A 25,646-nucleotide genomic window follows, 5' to 3' on the forward strand; every position below is an offset into this window, starting at 1 on the left:
ATTAAAACATTTCTTAATTTCTTTATTACCTAAAAATATTTACAATATTTATAAATTTTTATATTGTTTAACTTCTTTCATTTTTAAAAATGTAATTGCTTGACTTAAATAAAGCGTGAAAATTATTAGTTTCAAATGATATTTACAAATCTTATCAACTCTAAAGTCCATTTTTCAGGTATTAGTAAGTATTTCATACAAACTAACTTCTAAAATATGGATTTAGTTCGTAAATAAAATTCTTTTAAATTACTTTGAAGGACTCTTTATACGTTTTGACCTTGAATAATATTAAAAACAATAATCTAAGATACCCTTTAAAGTTAAATTCCTTTAGTTTATCAGTAAAACCACTTACTTTAAGTATTTTTTAATCCGTTCGGTCTACTAGTAGATTACGCACCTATAATCCATGATGTTTTCATTTAAATTCAAATTATAACGAATTGAAAGTTTGAAGAAAATATTAATTTAGTTTGTAAATGAAATCCTTTTATAGTACTCTGAAGGGCTCTTAATACGTTTTGAACTTCCAAAATAAATTAATGTACTAAGTTACGTTTAAAAGAACCTTTTGTAACAATTCCAATATATATATATATATATGTATATATAAAAAACCGTGATAAATAGTAAAACCCACTTATTTTTCAATTAATACATTTCAGATACACTAATTAATTAAATAAAAGTATTTAAATAAGAATTGCTTCACTAAATTATGCATTTGTACTTTAAATAATACCTGATTTTGAAATTATATTAGAATAATTATATTGTTAAACTTCTTTCATTTTTAAAAATGTAGTAGAAAATGAAAGATATTTTAATTAAAACATTTCTTAATTTCTTTATTACCTAAAAATATTTACAATATTTACAAATTTTTATATTGTTTAACTTCTTTCATTTTTAAAAATGTAATTGCTTGACTTAAATAAAGCGTGAAAATTATTAGTTTCAAATGATATTTACAAATCTTATCAACTCTAAAGTCTGTTTGTTTTATTTAAAAAATAGGCTTGTTCACTTTCGATTATTTAAACATTTAACAATTTTTATTTAACTATTGGTTATTTAAATAAATTCCACTTTTATTCAAATAAATGCTTGGTTGGGTAAAAAACACAATTAAATAAGTTAAAATGATATTCATTTTACCAACGTTTTTTAAATAAATCGGAAAATTTGTGGATAAAAATTAATCGACTGCCGAACACTAGAAGCAATTATAATTTAAATGCGTATATTTAAATAGGAAAAAATGAACGATTCGATCGGAGGCATATCATTAATTTAACGTATTGAACGTAGAGTAAGAGGCTTTTGTAGTAATTACTACCTATATTTACATTTCAGAAATCTATTTTAACATATTGAACGCCAAGAAAAGAGGCTTTTGTAGTATTTACTACCTATATTTGCATTTCAGAAATCTATTTTAACATATTGAACGCCAAGAAAAGAGGCTTTTGTAGTATTTACTACCTATATTTACATATGGAATGTAATTTAACGTATTGAAGGTAGAGTATAGAGATTTTGTAGTATTTACTACCTACATTAGAGAGGGGGATGTCCCGCTGGTGATTGAGAATTTCATTCTCAATCACCAGCGGGACACAAAGAGCTTGGCTCCCGCCGTTCACCCGCGCCTCTCCCGTTCCTCCCCCACCCGCGCCCCCATCTCAATCACCAGAATTTCTAATCACCAGAATTTCTAATCACCAGAATTTCTAATCACCAGATTCTCCTTCACGGGTTGCTTTCCCCCATCTCAATCACCAGAATTTCTAATCACCAGATTCTCCCGTTCACGGGTTGCTTTCCCCCAACCCCCCATTCACTGGATACTTTATCTCTCGTTCACCAGCTCCTTTCCCCCATTGCTTTCACCCCTTCTAATCACCAGTTGCTTTCCCCCATCTCTAGGCAATAAAAACAACCATAATTGTTATCTCTCATACTACTTTTTCCCCATTCGCTATAAATCGCAGCAGTTTGCCAGAATTAGTTTTATCTCTCCGAAATAATTAATGTACCCAAAATTGGACCGCCAGTTTATTATTCTTTTTAGGGGAATCTCTACGGGAGTTTAACATTACAATAAAGCTAAAAGGTCTAGTTTGGGGTACATTTGGTCCGAAATGGGGTACATATGGCCGAAAATGGTGACTTTGGTCGTTTTTGGGGTACATTTGGTCCATTTTGGTCCATTTTTGGGTACATCCCTGCTTTCCCCCATCCCCATTCTTCAAAATTAGTTTTCCTCGCGCAGATATCTGGAGATTAGATTTTTACCCGTTTGCTTATCGCTTTCGAACCCCTTAATTTCTAATCTCTAGGCAATAAAAACAAGTTATTTACATTTAATTTTTTATTTTAGAACTTTGTTTTACATGTTAGTAGGTACTATCAGATATTCCATTAGATGGTTATCTTGTACATTACACAATTAAAACAAATTAAAGTAGTTAAGTTTACAGGCATTTAAATGGGGTGAAACGATCTCCTGCAACTTAATTTAATTAAAAGTTCTAACTCACGTATTTGTAGTGTTTAGCAGCAGTATCGTCTGACATCCAAGGGACAGTCACAAACGTCATCTTCTTCTTCTTCAGGTACAGGTGAGAAGCTTTTGTCAGAGACCGTAGGTGCTTTTGGCGTCGGGGGAATGTCCCATTCTAGCGAAAGGTACTTTTTTTCCGATGGTGAATTATCCCTAGCCGGACAGTTTGGAAAGAATCTAGCATGTTCAAGTTCTGGTACGTCTCCTGATTCCCAGTGTTCTAATACGCCATGGCATTTGTAACATCGTACTTCATCGCCCCGCTGAATATAGTAGAATCCAGCCTTCGCTAGTTGCTCCTTAGTGACGTATGGATTTTTCCAGTGACGAAACGTTTCAAGTCGATACACTTCAATGTCCATAGCTGATCTAGACCAAATACGTTCTATAGTTTCAAATGATACATTCTCTAAGCCTACATTTACCCCTAAGTCTACTAAACCAGATTTTATCAATATGGTTAAATTTCTACGCTAAAATTCTCAATATAAACGCTTTTTTCAATATGCAAATTGTTTTAAATATGTCTAAAAATATAGTCTATTACAAAGAAAAAATACTTACTTACTTTACGGGTAGAAATCCATTGTCGAGCTGTAGAAAAGACTGAGCGATCCGTCAGCAGGTCTTTACTCGTCAATGCGCCGTAGAGAAATGACGCACGGAAGATTAATTTATTCCTATCTTGTTGAGAATAATTCATCACGTGATCTAACTTCAAATAACCCTCAAATTCTATTGGCTGTCTCTCTCTGACAGTTTAAACTGCCTCTAATGATTGACGGCACATATTAACCCACTTGAGTATTTGGAAAAAACCCTTTGCTACTCAAGGAGAGTTTTGGAAATACCACGTTGACGATATCAAAATCGAGCTCTCACTTGAAAATGTTTACGGAAAACAATCCTCTTGGAAAATTGAGTTACGTAGAAGATTGCTAAAAAATGGCTAAGTGTTATGTTTTTTTCAATAATGAGTCTTATTTTTTACATTTTAAAGTATTTATTAAGAGTGAAAAATCCTATGACTACACTGACGGCATATCTTAAGTACCGGTGGAAAAAAATCCATTGCTCAAAGTTCAGTTATCTTATTAAACGTGCGCGTGCACAGAAAAATGAACGAGTCAAGTGATAGTAACTTAATTTCTACGCTAATCTTACCCCTACTAGACCTAATTTCTGTCTAATACATTTCCAATATATATATATATATATAAAAGAATGCCTAAAAATTTCATTTTAAATATAATAAAATAGCCTAGCTGATTATTATTATTATTATTATAACTTACTTTTCAGCGTGACCTTCAATGACTATTCCCAATGCTAAGACTCTTTATTGAGATAACGAAAACTGTAACTAAGAATTGATTCCCATGACTACCCTGATGGCATATCTTAAGTACCAGTGGAAAAAAATCCATTGCTCAAAGTTCAGTTATCTTATTAATCGGGTGCGCGCGCACAGAAAATGAAAGTCACGTGAGAATCGGTACGTCACTGAAAATAGTGGAAGTGTCATCACTAGAGTTCTTTTATCAATATATTTAATTAAGGATTATTTCAAAGTTTAGATGGCGCCATGGTTCTCAAAGCAGTGATATTAAAGATCTCAACGGGTGGAATTGGAGAAACGCTAAAAATATTTTCGACATATTCATTCTCCCTGAGTATAAATAAATAAATAAATAAATACATTCTTGGCATAGTAGTAGGATTTTAAGAAAAAAGGTTTTGTGATTTCTCACCAAACAATTTCAACATCTTCAATGTAGGCTATCACATCAGGGGCATCTCAAAAATCTTTTTCCTCTGATCTCCTAGTTTCTGCCTCTGTCTTTAGTATTTATAAATATTTTCCTATCCATAAACCATTTCCTAACTGGTGGACATTGATAACGCTAAAAGTTTACTTATAATAATATGCTGAAATACATTTTCCAATACGCAAAAAATTAAAGCTAGACCTAAAAACCTGTAAAGTGTAAATAGTTAAGACTAAATTTCTAAGCCTAGCCCATGAAAGTACATTTTCCGTAAATCATATCCTAACATGAATGCATTTGTTAAGAATAAATGTTTTTTTTTTAAAAATATGCTTATTAATTTCGTAAACAAGCATAAATTTTAGTTCGCCCTTCCTCCAAAATATCTAATAGAGCTAGTACATTCTCGATAAATATACATGTTCTTGGGGAATAAGAGACGTTTTTTATCAAAGTAAGCCAAGTTTAAAGCTTATTGTCATTGGTTCCATAACAAAAACCACATTCGGATCAAAATAAATTTATTTATTTTATTTTTATACAGATTTTTTTTCATTTTTTTTGCCTTAATTTCAATTTTGGGAGTCGGTACCCGTTTCACCGAAGATGAAGATGCTTCGTTTTATTCAGCGTTGGGTAAATCGCCGTGTAAAAAAACATCTAGCATTGCATTAACTTTTTCCTCGTCCTCGTCCGAAACCCCTACAATACGTCTCTCGATCTATAAAGTAAAGAAATCAAAATAATAAGCTAAACGATAATCCATACCTTCTATTCACTAGTTCAATTTATCACTGTCTCATATATCCACTATCGTACATACATACATACATACACTAACTTACTAACGCTTTAGTCTCCGCAAGTTTTTATGTTGTATAATCAAAGTTTTGAATCGAATAATAATAATAATAATAATAATTAGATCAAAACAAATTTCAAGCTTACGTTAATGTATTCCCTTGAGTGAGGGCCCAATCTTTGAAAAATCTTATCAATGACGACATGGGTAGCTAGATGGACGTCGATGTAACCTTCGTCCTCTTGCAGGTTCAATTCACGTAAATACCAGTTTTTATATTTTCTTAACATTATTTCTAACGTTCTAAACGAAAATTGTTTTTCGTTTGGCATATCAGGCTTAAAAGAAAACCTAAGAACTGCTTTAGTTACACGCATATCCACGTTATTTTCCATAGCTAATATTTAGACCTTAAACTTGCTCGTAATTACGAAGAATGTAAAAATGTAGAATGCTCGCTCCTATATTTATGCCAAATCAGAAATCACTTGAAATAATAACTTCATTTGGTACTTAAAAACGGTGAGAGGTGGGAGGAGGGGTTTGGTAATTTATAAATTTTTATAATCAAATGTACCATAGCAAAAGTATATAAATAATACAAGAAGTGCACTAATTATTATTTTCGCTCGCCAGGTAATTTCGTTTGATTTCCGTTTCGCACGGACGCAGATAACATGGTAACGCGACTACAGCGAACCGATAAAGCTAATTAATAAAATATTGTCAACCATTTGATATTAGAAATGTTAAAATAAAACTTTTACAGATAAATCTAATTTATAAAATATTGCCAATTGAGGGTTTGCAAGTTAGTTTGATTATAGGTTTTGAGTGTTAGAAAAAACTGCGTTTCGCTACATTACACGGTGCGTTTAAGAGGTTAGAGGGAGAGCAAAGACTATTTATACGCTTCGCTTCGCTTAGATACGCATATGCTTTGTTGACCTCTACAAGAGTTACAGACCTAGACCAATCAACATTTTCTGTAGACTTTCGGTTTAAAGTTCGGTTAAAGGCTGAAAATAAGATAGAAGACTTAATCAATATGTTTGGTGAAATATATTTTTCTCTGGAAGTTTGTGTAAATATGACTCAATTTTCATGATGACTATCAATTAGTTTCAACTTCCACATTAACAACAACCAAGGCTTCAACTTCTTTATAGATATTACTTAGAAATAACGCTAAATACAGGGTTAAATTCAATTCAAAATAAAAGACCATGACAATAAAAAATAACCTTTAAAATATAAATCGCGAAGAAAATGAGAGAGAAGGGTGTCTATCTGGTGAATGAGAATTTCATTCTCAATCACCAAATAGACACAAAGCTGTAGCTTGGCTCCCGCCGTTCACCCGCGCCTCTCCCGTTCCTCCCCCACCCTCGCTCTCTCTCTCTAATCACCAGAATTTCTAATCACCAGATTCTCCCGTTCACGGGTTGCTTTCCCCCATCTCAATCACCAGAATTTCTAATCACCAGATTCTCCCGTTCACCGGTTGCTTTCCCCCAAACCCCATTCACTGGATACTTTATCTCTCGTTCACCAGCTCCTTTCCCCCATTGCTTTCACCCCTTCTAATCACCAGTTGCTTTCCCCCATCTCTAGGCAATAAAAACAACCATAATTGTTATCTCTCATACTATCGAACCCAATCGCTAGAAATTGGCTTTTTCCCCATTCGCTATAAATCGCAGCAGTTTGCCAGAATTAGTTTTATCTCTCCGAAATAATTAATGTACCCAAAATTGGACCGCCAGTTTATTATTCTTTTTAGGGGAATCTCTATGGGAGTTTAACATTACAATAAAGCTAAAAGGTCCAGTTTGGGGTACATTTGGTCCGAAATGGGGTACATAGGGCCGAAAATGGTGACTTTGGTCGTTTTTGGGGTACATTAGGTCCATTTTGGTCCATTTTTGGGTTCATCCCTGCTTTCCCCCATCCCCATTCTCCAAAATTAGTTTTCCTCGCGCAGATATCTGGAGATTAGATTTTTACCCGTTTGCTTATCGCTTCAGAACTCCTTAATTTTCTAATCTCTAGGCAATAAAAACAAGTTATTTACATTTAATTTTTTATTTTAGAACTTTGTTTTACATGTTAGTAGGTACTATCAGATATTCCATTAGATGGTTATCTTGTACATTACACAATTAAAACAAATTAAAGTAGTTAAGTTTACAGGCATTTAAATGGGGTGAAACGATCTCCTGCAACTTAATTTAATTAAAAGTTCTAACTCACGTATTTGTAGTGTTTAGCAGCAGTATCGTCTTCTTCTTCTTCTTCAGGTACAGGTGAGATGTATTTGTCAGCGACCGTAGTTGCTTTTGGTGTCGGTGGAATGTCCCATTCTAGCGAGATGTACTTTTTTTTCCGATGGTGAATTATCCCTCGACGTACAGTGTGGAAAGATCTGGCATGTTCCCATTCTGGTACGTCTCCTGATTCCCATCCTTCTAATACGCCGTGGCACTTGTAACATCGTACTTCATCGCCCCGCTGAATACAGAATCCAGCCTTCGCTAGTTGCTCCTTAGTAACGTGGGATTTTTCCAGTGAGATGAAAAAGTTTCAAGTCGATACATTTCGATGTCCATAGCTGATCTAATCAAATACGTTTGACAGTTTTCAATGATACATTCTCTAAGCCTACATTTACCCTAAGTCTACTAAACCTAATTTTATCAATATGGTTTAATTTCTACGCTAAAATTCTCAATATAAAAGTTTTTCAATATGCAAATTGTTTTAAATATGTCTAAAAATATAGTCTATTACAAAGAAAAAAAAACAAGTTACTTACTTACTTTACGGGTAGAAATCCATTGTCGAGCTGTAGAAAAGACTGAGCGATCCGTCAGCAGGTCTTCTAATTCGTCAATGCGCCGTAGAGAAATGACGCATGGAAAATTAATTTATTTCCTATCTTGTTGAGAAAAATAAATCATTATCACGTGATCTAAACTTCAAATAACCCTCAAATTCTATTGGCTGTCTCTCTGACAAATTAAACTGCCTCTAATGATTGACGACACATATTAACCCACTTGAATATTTGGAAAAACCCTTTGCTACTCGAAGGAGAGTTTTGGAAATACCACGTCTGACGATATCAAAATCGAGCTCTCACTCCAAAAAATGTTTACGGAAAACAATCCTCTTGGAAAATTGAGTTACGTAGAAGATTGCTAAAAAATGGCTAAATATGTTATGTTTTTTTCAATAACGAGTCTTATTTTTTACATTTTAAAAAGTATTTATTAAGAGTGAAAAATCCCATGACTACGACTCGACGGCATATCTTAAGTGCCGGTGGAAAAAAATCCATTGCTCAAAGTTCAGTTATCTTATTAAACGTGCGCGTGCACAGAAAAATGAACGAGTCACGTGGATAAATAACTTAATTTCTACGCTAATCTTACCCCTACTAGGCCTAATTTCTGTCTAATACATTTCCAATATATATATATATAAACACAACCTAAAAATTTCATTTTAAATATAATAAAATAGCCTAGCTGATTATTATTATTATTATTATAACTTACTTTTTAGTGTGACCTTCAATGACTATTCCCAATGCTAAGTACTCTCTATTGAGATAACGGAAAACTTTTAGTATACTATTAATACCATTTTGCGAACTACAGTGGAAAAAAGTTACAATTTTAATGTAGAAACGTTTTCAAAATACCATTCTCATTTTAAACGCTTTTTCAATAACTTAATTGTCTAAAATATATACTCTACAACAAAAACAAAATAGTAAATTACTTTCTACGCTAATCTTGGCCTAAAAAAAAGCAAAATACTAAATTTAATTTTTAACTCTAATTCAGATTCCTACCTGGTAAGCCCTAAATTTGATATACTAAGTATAATATGCCTTAAAGTTCAAATACTGTCTAATACAATAAATATTCATGAAAAATTCTTGACTTTGTATGGTACCAATGTTCCAAACCCAAAAATGTAACATGGACAAGACAGAATTTCTACACAAACCTTTCCGATTGTATCGTCAAATAAAACAAAGTTCAGCCATCTCAATTAAATGCACGCTCGGTCAAAAATGAACAAGTCACGTGAGAATCGGTACGTCACGAGCCCCTACGCATAAATGTTAGGGCGTCTTACTACCATTAGATCTGAATCGCACTAGCACATTCTCGAAAAATAAACCAGTTCTTGGGAATAAGAGACGGTTTTTTTATCAAAGATAAGCCAATTTATAGTTTATTGTATGAAAATATTAATTAATTCGGAAATATATTTCGACTTGCTTACTGTTTTTTTTATAAGAATACGCTGAAAATACATTTTCCAATACGTAAAAAATTAAAGCTAGACCTAAAAAACCTGTAAAAAGTGCAAATAGTTAAGAACTAAATTTCTAAACCTAACCCATGAAAGTACATTTTCCATAAATCATATCCTAACACTCAATGCATTCGTTAAGAATACATGGTTTTTTTTAAAAAATACGCTAATTAATTTCGTAAAACAAGCATAGATTTTAGTTAGCCCTTCCTCCAAAATGTCCAATAGAGCTAGTACATTCTCGATAAATATACACGTTTCTTGGGGGAATAAGAGACGTTTTTTATCAAAGTAAGTGAAGTTTAAAGCTTATTGTCTACTTGGTTCCATAACAAAAACCATATTGTAACGTGATAATGGCTGCTCACTAATCCCATGTGAAACTCTTCCAGTTTTTTCTTTAAGTTCCTTTTGAGTTACAAAATAGGGTTTTAGAAATAGATTTTTCCTATTTCATTAAATATAAGTATTAAAATTAGAATTGCTTCATTAAATAATGCATTTGTACTGTACTGTACACAATACCTGCATTTGAAATTGTATAACATAAACAACACAGTTTTTAAAAAAAAATATATCTCAAGGTTTTCAATTCAGTTAAAAATAATTAAAAATAGTTGTATTGTGTTTATATTTTTAACTTAATTGCATTGATGTTTTAAAAGCAAACTCTTTGGGCCTAAGAAACAGGCAAAGTGTAAATTGCTAAGACTAAATTTCAACTCTAATAATGTGTAAATCAATTATACAATTATCTATTGATAAGTGTTAGAGACTTTATTACAATGAAATAAAACCATGTAGAAATGTATATGTTATAAATTTAAGAAAACTCAAACATTCTGTTTTAAATCAACAATTTTATTATTCTTTCTTATTTATTTTTTTTATACAACCATTTGTTTTTATATAGATAACCTGAGGACGGCTATAATATGAAACATATACCTAAAAAAAATGGGGAATTAAACAAAAACAACCTTAAGTTTACTATTTTTATATATTCACACGTCCTCAATTATGCAAATTTTATATAAACATTTCTACTATACATATTTTCTAGTATAATTAATATTTACATAAATAATTATTTTTTATATAAAATTGTACAATTCTATCAGAACTTAAAACCGGAAGATTCAGGTATATAATTTCCAAAAACACAAACTACATTTGGAGTACTAATATTTATACTCATAAAATCACATTTTGTACTAACAATTTCACCATCTTTTAAACTTTCAAATACTGCCAAGTGTTTGTCGCATATTTTTGTACTTCTCGCAAGGTGTTAAAGAAAAAGTGGTTCACACCAGAGCAGTTTTTTCAATTGAAAAAGCATTTCACTCCCCGAAACTGTCACTTGCTGACAATGTACAAAATTGGGCTTATGGGATTTCAAGTAATTTAGCATCCACGATTTTCCTTCATTTCCATCTTTTCCTATTACAAATATTATTTTTCTGTCTGAGAGAATTAAATGTTCCAATAAACTTTTTTGCCATGGTCTAAAGTTCAGATATCTTTGTTTATTCGTTTAGGGGTTTTCATTTGTTCCACCCAAGCACTTGTCAATTTTCCAAAGAGATGCGATGGTAGTCCAGATCGGAGCAACCAAGTTTCTGCGCGGACTTGTTATTTATCAATTTCCGCTTCTACTTTGCCTAAGTTTACTTTGTGTGGGCTTATACTGCAACGTCTAATATGTCGACTCAGTTGTGATTTAAACGATTTATTGCACGTTCTTGTACACGATGTACGTTTACATTTATGGGTTCTTAATTTATAGCTACGTATTCGTTTCTCGCAACTTGGAGACTGGCAATATATTTGTTTCGACGAAATATATTCAAAGGAGACAAACACGTACGTTTTACTCGAACGGAGTTTATTCATAAACTGTTATCGATTTTTTGTGGGATCTCCGTATATAAAGTATAAAATGTGGGTTCTGAGGGTAGAAATAATATCAGCCCTATTTTGATTTTCTTCCAAATTAAGTGTTTCAGATAACGTTTACTTATTCAACACCTTCATTCCATTTTTTTACATTAATTTGATATAACCTTGTATCTTCCAACAATTCAGTTTTATGCTATGTACAATTCCCTTATTCATTACATCATTCCAAATTTAGCCTAATTCATACATGCGTCCGATCTTCTGAAAACCTCCAATAAAAACCTTTTCTTATAGGATCGCTTCTAATTGAATCTGAATGTTGTCAATATAAAAACATCATATGCTTTATTTAAATATAAAGAATAAAGCACTGGTTAGGTTAGACGATAGAGTGAAATGGAATAATTAAGTAAATAAGTATAAAATTTTACATTTGCCTTTCTTTGAAAAAATATATCTAATAGCTCTAGTACATTCTCGATAAATATACAAGTTCTTGCTGAATAAGAGACGTTTTTTATCAAATAATCATAGACTAAAAACTTTGCTCAACGAAAAACTAAATAACGATAAATAAATGTACAATTAATTTATTAAATAACGAGAAAATGTCTTATGGTAATAAAAAAAATAAAACAAGCGATTAATTAAAAGTAAATTATTATCAATTTGATGATTGTTTAAGGGATATCGATTATGATCAATGTTTGTACTACAGTGTTCATATCCGAAATGAAGTTAAATGAAATAATTTCGTAAACAAGCATAAATGTTAGATCGCCTCTTCCTCCAAAATGTCCAATAGAGCTAGTACATTCTCGATAAATATACATGTTCTTGGAGGAATAAGAGACGTTTTTTTTTCAAAGTAAGCCAAGTTTAAAGCTTATTGTCATTGGTTCCATAACAAAAACCACATTATAACGTAATAATGGTTACCTCTATCTGTAAACTTATCAAGATAAGAAATGGCATATAACTAGATAATTATGTATTAATTTTTTAATTAGTTAAGAATCATTAATTTTAGTTGGTCTATATTTATTATGCAATAATAAAATATATTTATTTATTTTTCAAATTATTAAGGATATATTTAATCATAGACTAATGTTGACTTATACCCCTAACTTAATAATTTAAGCAATTCTTTCTCTCTCTCTCTCTCAAGAAATCTTATTGTAATAAGCTTAAAAATTTAGGAATAAACTTATATTATAGGATGAAGAAAAGTTAATAGACATTTATTTGTAAATTATTCACAATTTTATTTATTTATTTATTTATTTATAAAACGAACTACAGTTCGGTCTCTGGGAGGCTTAGGGTAACGACAGCATCCCATGAAATCGAACTCCACTGCATTCCTCCTGTCGACGGCTGCTCTTTAGCCCTCTTCTTCCACAGTACGTACAACGAAGATGGGGCGGGAAATCCGTTATCAGATGCCCGGGGATGTGTTTGGAATAGACATTACCATGACGAAAAATTACACTCCTTTGATAATGCTAGCACTCTCTGCCCCAGCAAAGGAAGAGTCCTCCGCCTCTTACAGTCAATTCTTCTGTACATTCGTCACAATGAAAGCAAATCATAGTTTCAGTTGTCGTACCGACGTACTCTTCTCCGGATGCCAATTTTATGGAAATATGGTCCATTTACTATACAAATAGAAAAAATAAAATATAGAAAAAAGGCAAATTTTACATATATGGAAATATGGTCCATTTACTATACAAATAGAAAAAAGGCAAATTTTACATAAATTAATTCAAATTTAAATTCATGGTATTAATTTTTAATTCTACCATAAATTATACTGCCAAGAAAAAAGAGAGAGATAAAAGTATATTTACCAAGTTTTGTTTCTACGTTTCTAGAGAGACTAGAAGAATGAATAAATTTGGAGAGCAGTATCGGTTTTTATACTAATTCATAATCACATTTCATAACTTGAGAAATATATTTAAAAAAAGTTTCCAATCATCTCAATACCAATTTTATAAATAAAACAGGAGAAGAGATGTTTTTGTGAATGTTTTTATTTATAAAATTGGTATTGAGATGATTGGAAACTTTTTTTAAATATATTTCTCAAGTTATGAAATGTGTTTATGAATTAGTATAAAAACCGATACTGCTCTCCAAATTTATTCATTCTTCTAGTCTCTCTAAAAACGTAGAAACAAAACTTGGTAAATATACTTTTATCTCTCTCTTTTTTCTTGGCAGTATAATTTATGGTAGAATTAAAAATTAATACCATGAATTTAAATTTGAATTAATTTATGTAAAATTTGCCTTTTTTCTATTTGTATAGTAAATGGACCATATTTCCATATATGTAAAATTTGCCTTTTTTCTATATTTTATTTTTTCTATTTGTATAGTAAATGGACCATATTTCCATAAAATTGGCATCCGGAGAAGAGTACGTCGGTACGACAACTGAAACTATGATTTGCTTTCATTGTGACGAATGTACAGAAGAATTGACTGTAAGAGGCGGAGGACTCTTCCTTTGCTGGGGGAGAGAGTGCTAGCATTATCAAAGGAGTGTAATTTTTCGTCATGGTAATGTCTATTCCAAACACATCCCCGGGCATCTGATAACGGATTTCCCGCCCCATCTTCGTTGTACGTACTGTGGAAGAAGAGGGCTAAAGAGCAGCCGTCGACAGGAGGAGTGCGTGGAGTTCGATTTCATGGGATGCTGTCATTACCCTAAGCATCCCAGAGACCGAACTGTAGTTCGTTTTATAAATAAATAAATAAATAAATAAAATTGTGAATAATTTACAAATAAATGTCTATTGACTTTTCTTCATCCTATAATATAAGTTTATTCCTAAATTTTTAAGCTTATTACAATAAGATTTCTTTAAGAGAGAGAGAGAGAGAGAGAGAGAGAGAGAGAAAGAATTGCTTAAATTATTAAGTTAGGGTTATAAGTCAACATTAGTCTATGATTAAATATATCCTTAATAATTTGAAAAATAAATAAATATATTTTATTATTGCATAATAAATATAGACCAACTAAAATTAATGATTCTTAACTAATTAAAAAATTAATACATAATTATCTAGTTATATGCCATTTCTTATCTTGATAAGTTTACAGATAGAGGTAACCATTATTACGTTATAATGTGGTTTTTGTTATGGAACCAATGACAATAAGCTTTAAACTTGGCTTACTTAGAAAAAAAACGTATCTTATTCCTCCAAGAACATGTATATTTATCGAGAATGTACTAGCTCTATTGGACATTTTGGAGGAAGGGCGATCTAACATTTATGCTTGTTTACGAAATTATTTCATTTAACTTCATTTCGGATATGAACACTGTAGTACAAACATTGATCATAATCGATATCCTTAAACAATCATCAAATTGATAATAATTTACTTTTAATTAATCGCTTGTTTTATTTTTTTTATTACCATAAGACATTTTCTCGTTATTTAATAAATTAATTGTACATTATTTATCGTTATTTAGTTTTTCGTTGAGCAAAGTTTTTAGTCTATGATTATTTGATAAAAAACGTCTCTTATTCACAAGAACTTGTATATTTATCGAGAATGTACTAGAGCTATTAGATATTTTGGAGGAAAGGCGATCTAAAATTTATGCTTATTTACTTAATTATTCCATTTCACTCTAACCTTAACCTAACCAGTGTTTATTCTTTATATTTAAATAAAGCATATGATGTTTTTTATATTGACAACATTCAGATTAATTAGAAGCGATGATATAAGAAAAGGTTTTTATTGGAATATCCATTTCAGAAGATCAACGCCAGTGTATGAATTAGGCTAAATTTGGAATGATGTAATGAATAAGGGAATTGTACATAGCATAAAACTGAATTGTTGGAAGATACAAGGTTATATCAAATTAATGTAAAAAAAAATGGAATGAAGGTGTTGAATAAGTAAACGTTATCTGAAACACTTAATTTGGAAGAAAATCAAAATAGGGCTGATATTATTTCTACCCTCAGAACCCACATTTTATACTTTATATACGGAGATCCCACAAAAATCGATAACAGTTTATGAATAAACTCGGTTCGAGTAAAACGTACGTGTTTGTCTGCTTTGAATATATTCGTCGAAACAAATATATTCAGTGTCCAAGTTGCGAGAAACGAATACGTAGCTATAGATTAAGAACCCATAAATGTAAACGTACATCGTGTACAACGTGCAATAAATCGTTTAAATCACAACTGAGTCGACATATTAGACGTTGCAGTATAAGCCCACACAAAGTAAACTTAGGCAAAGTAGAAGCGGAAATTGATAAACAACGAGTCCGCGCAGAAGCCGTTGCTCGATCTGGACTACCATCGCATCTCTTTGGAAATTTGACAAGTGCTTGGGTGGAACAAATGAAAACCCCTAAACGAATAAACAAAGATATAGAACTTAGACCATGGCAAAAAAGTTTATTGGAACATTTAATTCTCTCAGACAGAAAAATAATATTTGTAATAGGAAAAGATGGAAATGAAGGAAAATCGTGGATGTTAAATTACTTGAAATCCCGTAAGCCCAATTTTGTACATTGTCAGCAAGTGACAGTTTCGGGGAGTGAAATGCTTTTTCAATTGAAAAAAGTTTGCTCTGGTGTGAACCACTTTTTCTTTAACACCTTGAGAAGTACAAAAATATGCGACGAACACTTGGCAGTATTTGAAAGTTTAAAAGATGGTGAAATTGTTAGTACGAAATATAATTGTGTGAGTATAAATATTAGTACTCCAAATGTAGTTTGTGTTTTTGGAAATTATATGCCTGAATCTTCCGGTTTAAGTTCTGATAGAATTGTACGATTTTATATAAAAAATAATTATTTATGTAAATATTAATTATGAAATATGTATAGTAGAAATGTTTATATAAAATTTGCATAATTGAGGACGTGTGAATATATAAAAATAGTAAACTTAAGGTTGTTTTTGTTTAATTCCCGATTTTTTTAGGTATATGTTCATATTATAGCCGTCCTCAGGTTATCTATATAAAAACAAATGGTTGTATAAAAAAATGATAAGAAAGAATAATAAAATTGTTGATTTAAAACAGAATGTTTGAGTTTTCTTAAATTTATAACATATACATTTCTACATGGTTTTATTTCATTGTAATAAAGTCTCTTACACTTATGAATAGATAATTGTATAATTGATTTACACATTATTAGAGTTGAAATTTAGTCTTAGCAATTTACACTTTGCCTGTTTCTTAGGCCCGAGGTTTGCTTTTAAAACATCAATGCAATTAAGTTAAAAATATAAACACAATACAACTAATTTAATTATTTTTAACTGAATTGAAAACCTTGATATATTTTTTTTAAAAACTGTGTTTTTATGTTATACAATTTCAAATGCAGGTATTGTGTACAGTACAGTACAAATGCATAATTTAATGAAGCAATTCTAATTTTAATACTTATATTTAATGAAATAGGAAAAATCTATTTCTAAAACCCTATTTTGTAACTCAAAAGGAACTTAAAGAAACTGGAAGAGTTTCACATGGAATTGGGATTAGTGAGCAGCCATTATCACGTTACAATATGGTTTTTGTTATGGAACCAATGACAATAAGCTTTAAACTTGGCTTACTTTGATAAAAAACGTCTCTTATTCCCCCAAGAACATGTATATTTATCGAGAATGTACTAGCTCTATTGGACATTTTGGAGGAAGGGCTAACTAAAATCTATGCTTGTTTTACGAAATTAATTAGCGTATTTTTTAAAAAAAACCATGTATTCTTAACAAATGCATTCATGTTAGGATATGATTTATGGAAAATGTACTTTCATGGGTTAGGGTTAGAAATTTAGTCTTAACTATTTACACTTTACAGGTTTTTAGGTCTAGCTTTAATTTTTTACGTATTGGAAAATGTATTTCAGCGTATTCTTATAAAAAAAACAGTAAGCATCGAATATATTTCCGAATTAATTAATATTTTCATACAATAAACTATAAATTGGCTTATCTTTGATAAAAAAAACCGTCTCTTATTCCCAAGAACTGGTTTATTTTTCGAGAATGTGCTAGTGCGATTAGATCTAATGGTAGTAAGACGCCCTAACATTTATGCATAGGGGCTCGTGACGTACCGATTCTCACGTGACTTGTTCATTTTTCCGAGCGAGCGCGCGTACCATTGATAAGATAGCTGAACTTTGTTTTATTTGACGATACAATCGGAAAGGTTTGTGTAGAAATTCTGTCTTGTCCCATGTTACATTTTCAGCCTTTTGGAGCGTTCATTGTACATACAAAGTAAGAATTTTTCATGAATATTTATTGTATTAGACAGTATTTGAACTTTAAGGCATATTATACTTAGTATATCAAATTTAGGCTTACCAGGTAGGAATCTGAATTAGAGTTAAAAATTAAATTTAGTATTTTGCTTTTTTTTAGGCCAAGATTAGCGTAGAAAGTAATTTACTATTTTGTTTTTGTTGTAGAGTATATATTTTAGACAATTAAGTTATTGAAAAAGCGTTTAAAATGAGAATGGTATTTTGAAAACGTTTCTACCGTAAAATTGTAACTTTTTTCACTGTAGTTCGCAAAATGGTATTAATAGTATACTAAAAGTTTTCGTTATCTCAATAAAGAGTCTTAGCATTGGGAATAGTCATTGAAGGTCACGCTGAAAAGTAAGTTATAATAATAATAATAATAATCAGCTAGGCTATTTTATTATATTTAAAATGAAATTTTTAGGCATTCTTTTATATATATATATATTGGAAATGTATTAGACAGAAATTAGGCCTAGTAGGGGTAAGATTAGCGTAGAAATTAAGTTACTATCACGTGACTCGTTCATTTTTCTGTGCACGCGCACGTTTAATAAGATAACTGAACTTTGAGCAATGGATTTTTTTCCACCGGCACTTAAGATATGCCGTCAGTGTAGTCATGGGATTTTTCACTCTTAATAAATACTTTAAAATGTAAAAAATAAGACTCGTTATTGAAAAAAACATAACACTTAGCCATTTTTTAGCAATCTTCTACGTAACTCAATTTTCCAAGAGGATTGTTTTCCGTAAACATTTTCAAGTGAGAGCTCGATTTTGATATCGTCAACGTGGTATTTCCAAAACTCTCCTTCGAGTAGCAAAGGGTTTTTTCCAAATACTCAAGTGGGTTAATATGTGTTGTCAATCATTAGAGGCAGTTTAAACTGTCAGAGAGAGACAGCCAATAGAATTTGAGGGTTATTTGAAGTTTAGATCACGTGATGAATTATTCTCAACAAGATAGGAATAAATTAATTTTCCATGCGTCATTTCTCTACGGCGCATTGACGAGTAAAGACCTGCTGACGGATCGCTCAGTCTTTTCTACAGCTCGACAATGGATTTCTACCCGTAAAGTAAGTAAGTAACTATTTTTTTCTTTGTAATAGACTATATTTTTAGACATATTTAAAACAATTTGCATATTGAAAAAAGCGTTTATATTGAGAATTTTAGCGTAGAAATTAAACCATATTGATAAAATTAGGTTTAGTAGACTTAGGGGTAAATGTAGGCTTAGAGAATGTATCATTTGAAACTATAGAACGTATTTGGTCTAGATCAGCTATGGACATCGAAGTGTATCGACTTGAAACTTTTCGTCACTGGAAAAATCCCCACGTTACTAAGGAGCAACTAGCGAAGGCTGGATTCTACTATATTCAGCGGGGCGATGAAGTACGATGTTACAAGTGCCACGGCGTATTAGAAGGATGGGAATCAGGAGACGTACCAGAATGGGAACATGCCAGATTCTTTCCACACTGTACGTCGAGGGATAATTCACCATCGGAAAAAAAAAGTACATCTCGCTAGAATGGGACATTCCACCGACGCCAAAAGCAACTACGGTCGCTGACAAATACATCTCACCTGTACCTGAAGAAGAAGAAGAAGACGATACTGCTGCTAAACACTACAAATACGTGAGTTAGAACTTTTAATTAAATTAAGTTGCAGGAGATCGTTTCACCCCATTTAAATGCCTGTAAACTTAACTACTTTAATTTGTTTTAATTGTGTAATGTACAAGATAACCATCTAATGGAATATCTGATAGTACCTACTAACATGTAAAACAAAGTTCTAAAATAAAAAATTAAATGTAAATAACTTGTTTTTATTGCCTAGAGATTAGAAAATTAAGGAGTTCTGAAGCGATAAGCAAACGGGTAAAAATCTAATCTCCAGATATCTGCGCGAGGAAAACTAATTTTGGAGAATGGGGATGGGGGAAAGCAGGGATGAACCCAAAAATGGACCAAAATGGACCTAATGTACCCCAAAAACGACCAAAGTCACCATTTTCGGCCCTATGTACCCCATTTCGGACCAAATGTACCCCAAACTGGACCTTTTAGCTTTATTGTAATGTTAAACTCCCATAGAGATTCCCCTAAAAAGAATAATAAACTGGCGGTCCAATTTTGGGTACATTAATTATTTCGGAGAGATAAAACTAATTCTGGCAAACTGCTGCGATTTATAGCGAATGGGGAAAAAGCCAATTTCTAGCGATTGGGTTCGATAGTATGAGAGATAACAATTATGGTTGTTTTTATTGCCTAGAGATGGGGGAAAGCAACTGGTGATTAGAAGGGGTGAAAGCAATGGGGGAAAGGAGCTGGTGAACGAGAGATAAAGTATCCAGTGAATGGGGTTTGGGGGAAAGCAACCGGTGAACGGGAGAATCTGGTGATTAGAAATTCTGGTGATTGAGATGGGGGAAAGCAACCCGTGAACGGGAGAATCTGGTGATTAGAAATTCTGGTGATTAGAGAGAGAGAGGCGCGGGTGGGGGAGGAACGGGAGAGGCGCGGGTGAACGGCGGGAGCCAAGCTACAGCTTTGTGTCTATTTGGTGATTGAGAATGAAATTCTCATTCACCAGATAGACACCCTTCTCTCTCATTTTCTTCGCGATTTATATTTTAAAGGTTATTTTTTATTGTCATGGTCTTTTATTTTGAATTGAATTTAACCCTGTATTTAGCGTTATTTCTAAGTAATATCTATAAAGAAGTTGAAGCCTTGGTTGTTGTTAATGTGGAAGTTGAAACTAATTGATAGTCATCATGAAAATTGAGTCATATTTACACAAACTTCCAGAGAAAAATATATTTCACCAAACATATTGATTAAGTCTTCTATCTTATTTTCAGCCTTTAACCGAACTTTAAACCGAAAGTCTACAGAAAATGTTGATTGGTCTAGGTCTGTAACTCTTGTAGAGGTCAACAAAGCATATGCGTATCTAAGCGAAGCGAAGCGTATAAATAGTCTTTGCTCTCCCTCTAACCTCTTAAACGCACCGTGTAATGTAGCGAAACGCAGTTTTTTCTAACACTCAAAACCTATAATCAAACTAACTTGCAAACCCTCAATTGGCAATATTTTATAAATTAGATTTATCTGTAAAAGTTTTATTTTAACATTTCTAATATCAAATGGTTGACAATATTTTATTAATTAGCTTTATCGGTTCGCTGTAGTCGCGTTACCATGTTATCTGCGTCCGTGCGAAACGGAAATCAAACGAAATTACCTGGCGAGCGAAAATAATAATTAGTGCACTTCTTGTATTATTTATATACTTTTGCTATGGTACATTTGATTATAAAAATTTATAAATTACCAAACCCCTCCTCCCACCTCTCACCGTTTTTAAGTACCAAATGAAGTTATTATTTCAAGTGATTTCTGATTTGGCATAAATATAGGAGCGAGCATTCTACATTTTTACATTCTTCGTAATTACGAGCAAGTTTAAGGTCTAAATATTAGCTATGGAAAATAACGTGGATATGCGTGTAACTAAAGCAGTTCTTAGGTTTTCTTTTAAGCCTGATATGCCAAACGAAAAACAATTTTCGTTTAGAACGTTAGAAATAATGTTAAGAAAATATAAAAACTGGTATTTACGTGAATTGAACCTGCAAGAGGACGAAGGTTACATCGACGTCCATCTAGCTACCCATGTCGTCATTGATAAGATTTTTCAAAGATTGGGCCCTCACTCAAGGGAATACATTAACGTAAGCTTGAAATTTGTTTTGATCTAATTATTATTATTATTATTATTATTCGATTCAAAACTTTGATTATACAACATAAAAACTTGCGGAGACTAAAGCGTTAGTAAGTTAGTGTATGTATGTATGTATGTACGATAGTGGATATATGAGACAGTGATAAATTGAACTAGTGAATAGAAGGTATGGATTATCGTTTAGCTTATTATTTTGATTTCTTTACTTTATAGATCGAGAGACGTATTGTAGGGGTTTCGGACGAGGACGAGGAAAAAGTTAATGCAATGCTAGATGTTTTTTTACACGGCGATTTACCCAACGCTGAATAAAACGAAGCATCTTCATCTTCGGTGAAACGGGTACCGACTCCCAAAATTGAAATTAAGGCAAAAAAAATGAAAAAAAATCTGTATAAAAATAAAATAAATAAATTTATTTTGATCCGAATGTGGTTTTTGTTATGGAACCAATGACAATAAGCTTTAAACTTGGCTTACTTTGATAAAAAACGTCTCTTATTCCCCAAGAACATGTATATTTATCGAGAATGTACTAGATCTATTAGATATTTTGGAGGAAGGTCGAACTAAAATTTATGCTTGTTTACGAAATTAATAAGCATATTTTTTAAAAAAAAACATTTATTCTTAACAAATGCATTCATGTTAGGATATGATTTACGGAAAATGTACTTTCATGGGCTAGGCTTAGAAATTTAGTCTTAACTATTTACACTTTACAGGTTTTTAGGTCTAGCTTTAATTTTTTGCGTATTGGAAAATGTATTTCAGCATATTATTATAAGTAAACTTTTAGCGTTATCAATGTCCACCAGTTAGGAAATGGTTTATGGATAGGAAAATATTTATAAATACTAAAGACAGAGGCAGAAACTAGGAGATCAGAGGAAAAAGATTTTTGAGATGCCCCTGATGTGATAGCCTACATTGAAGATGTTGAAATTGTTTGGTGAGAAATCACAAAACCTTTTTTCTTAAAATCCTACTACTATGCCAAGAATGTATTTATTTATTTATTTATTTATACTCAGGGAGAATGAATATGTCGAAAATATTTTTAGCGTTTCTCCAATTCCACCCGTTGAGATCTTTTAATATCACTGCTTTGAGAACCATGGCGCCATCTAAACTTTGAAATAATCCTTAATTAAATATATTGATAAAAGAACTCTAGTGATGACACTTCCACTATTTTCAGTGACGTACCGATTCTCACGTGACTTTCATTTTCTGTGCGCGCGCACCCGATTAATAAGATAACTGAACTTTGAGCAATGGATTTTTTTCCACTGGTACTTAAGATATGCCATCAGGGTAGTCATGGGAATCAATTCTTAGTTACAGTTTTCGTTATCTCAATAAAGAGTCTTAGCATTGGGAATAGTCATTGAAGGTCACGCTGAAAAGTAAGTTATAATAATAATAATAATAATCAGCTAGGCTATTTTATTATATTTAAAATGAAATTTTTAGGCATTCTTTTATATATATATATATATATATATTGGAAATGTATTAGACAGAAATTAGGTCTAGTAGGGGTAAGATTAGCGTAGAAATTAAGTTACTATCACTTGACTCGTTCATTTTTCTGTGCACGCGCACGTTTAATAAGATAACTGAACTTTGAGCAATGGATTTTTTTCCACCGGTACTTAAGATATGCCGTCAGTGTAGTCATAGGATTTTTCACTCTTAATAAATACTTTAAAATGTAAAAAATAAGACTCATTATTGAAAAAAACATAACACTTAGCCATTTTTTAGCAATCTTCTACGTAACTCAATTTTCCAAGAGGATTGTTTTCCGTAAACATTTTCAAGTGAGAGCTCGATTTTGATATCGTCAACGTGGTATTTCCAAAACTCTCCTTGAGTAGCAAAGGGTTTTTTCCAAATACTCAAGTGGGTTAATATGTGCCGTCAATCATTAGAGGCAGTTTAAACTGTCAGAGAGAGACAGCCAATAGAATTTGAGGGTTATTTGAAGTTAGATCACGTGATGAATTATTCTCAACAAGATAGGAATAAATTAATCTTCCGTGCGTCATTTCTCTACGGCGCATTGACGAGTAAAGACCTGCTGACGGATCGCTCAGTCTTTTCTACAGCTCGACAATGGATTTCTACCCGTAAAGTAAGTAAGTATTTTTTCTTTGTAATAGACTATATTTTTAGACATATTTAAAACAATTTGCATATTGAAAAAAGCGTTTATATTGAGAATTTTAGCGTAGAAATTTAACCATATTGATAAAATCTGGTTTAGTAGACTTAGGGGTAAATGTAGGCTTAGAGAATGTATCATTTGAAACTATAGAACGTATTTGGTCTAGATCAGCTATGGACATTGAAGTGTATCGACTTGAAACGTTTCGTCACTGGAAAAATCCATACGTCACTAAGGAGCAACTAGCGAAGGCTGGATTCTACTATATTCAGCGGGGCGATGAAGTACGATGTTACAAATGCCATGGCGTATTAGAACACTGGGAATCAGGAGACGTACCAGAACTTGAACATGCTAGATTCTTTCCAAACTGTCCGGCTAGGGATAATTCACCATCGGAAAAAAAGTACCTTTCGCTAGAATGGGACATTCCCCCGACGCCAAAAGCACCTACGGTCTCTGACAAAAGCTTCTCACCTGTACCTGAAGAAGAAGAAGATGACGTTTGTGACTGTCCCTTGGATGTCAGACGATACTGCTGCTAAACACTACAAATACGTGAGTTAGAACTTTTAATTAAATTAAGTTGCAGGAGATCGTTTCACCCCATTTAAATGCCTGTAAACTTAACTACTTTAATTTGTTTTAATTGTGTAATGTACAAGATAACCATCTAATGGAATATCTGATAGTACCTACTAACATGTAAAACAAAGTTCTAAAATAAAAAATTAAATGTAAATAACTTGTTTTTATTGCCTAGAGATTAGAAATTAAGGGGTTCGAAAGCGATAAGCAAACGGGTAAAAATCTAATCTCCAGATATCTGCGCGAGGAAAACTAATTTTGAAGAATGGGGATGGGGGAAAGCAGGGATGTACCCAAAAATGGACCAAAATGGACCAAATGTACCCCAAACTAGACCTTTTAGCTTTATTGTAATGTTAAACTCCCGTAGAGATTCCCCTAAAAAGAATAATAAACTGGCGGTCCAATTTTGGGTACATTAATTATTTCGGAGAGATAAAACTAATTCTGGCAAACTGCTGCGATTTATAGCGAATGGGGAAAAAGCCAATTTCTAGCGATTGGGATCGATAGTATGAGAGATAACAATTATGGTTGTTTTTATTGCCTAGAGATGGGGGAAAGCAACTGGTGATTAGAAGGGGTGAAAGCAATGGGGGAAAGGAGCTGGTGAACGAGAGATAAAGTATCCAGTGAATGGGGGGTTGGGGGAAAGCAACCCGTGAACGGGAGAATCTGGTGATTAGAAATTCTGGTGATTGAGATGGGGGGAAGCAACCCGTGAAGGAGAATCTGGTGATTAGAAATTCTGGTGATTAGAAATTCTGGTGATTAGAAATTCTGGTGATTAGAAATTCTGGTGATTAGAAATTCTGGTGATTGAGATGGGGGCGCGGGTGGGGGAGGAACGGGAGAGGCGCGGGTGAACGGCGGGAGCCAAGCTCTTTGTATCCCGCTGGTGATTGAGAATGAAATTCTCAATCACCAGCGGGACATCCCCCTCTCTTACATTTCCATTTCAGAAATCTATTTTAACATATTGAACGCCAAGAAAAGAGGCTTTTGTAGTATTTTTCCTCCTATATTTACATATTGGAATGTAATTTAACGTATTGAAGGTAAAGTATAGAGATTTTGTAGTATTATACTACCTATATTGGCATTTCGGAAGTATATTTTAACGTGTTGAATGTAGAGTATAGAGAGTGTTGTAGTATTTTTCTTCCTACGTGACTACACCGGAAACGTCTCTGTGTTATTCGCTTTAGTAATCAAGCCGACTCTGAACATATGTTTTACTCTTTATTCTACGAGGTTTAAACATACACCATTTCAGTACATTCTTAACTTATTCCATACGCTATTTAAAACACATGCGATAAAGATAACGAGGAAACAAGTTAACTCTGAACATATATGTTATGCTCTATACGTGAAGGATGTTGTAAGC

At 32.3% G+C, this 25,646-nt stretch overlaps 1 protein-coding gene across 2 annotated transcripts; it reads right to left on the minus strand.

Moving 5' to 3' along the window:
- Nucleotides 1-2,489: 2,489 nt before the first annotated feature.
- Nucleotides 2,490-3,201, minus strand: LOC149943972 (death-associated inhibitor of apoptosis 2-like). 2 transcript variants are annotated; one of them, XM_090175966.1, is made up of 2 exons: nucleotides 3,138-3,201; nucleotides 2,490-2,938 (listed from the first exon to the last, which is right to left on the minus strand). In XM_090175966.1, exon 2 carries the CDS (start codon nucleotides 2,929-2,931, stop codon nucleotides 2,560-2,562), a length of 372 nt encoding a protein of 123 aa, XP_090032092.1. In that variant the 5' UTR covers nucleotides 2,932-2,938; nucleotides 3,138-3,201; the 3' UTR covers nucleotides 2,490-2,559. The 2 variants fall into 2 exon arrangements, with proteins under 2 accessions (XP_090032092.1, XP_090032091.1); XM_090175965.1 differs by having other exon boundaries at nucleotides 3,134-3,190.
- Between the last annotated feature and the right edge of the window lie 22,445 nt (nucleotides 3,202-25,646).

This window comes from Leiobunum rupestre, chromosome 5 (genome assembly GCF_980474605.1).
Source record: "Leiobunum rupestre chromosome 5, qqLeiRupe1.1.hap1, whole genome shotgun sequence".
NCBI lineage: Eukaryota > Metazoa > Arthropoda > Arachnida > Opiliones > Sclerosomatidae > Leiobunum > Leiobunum rupestre.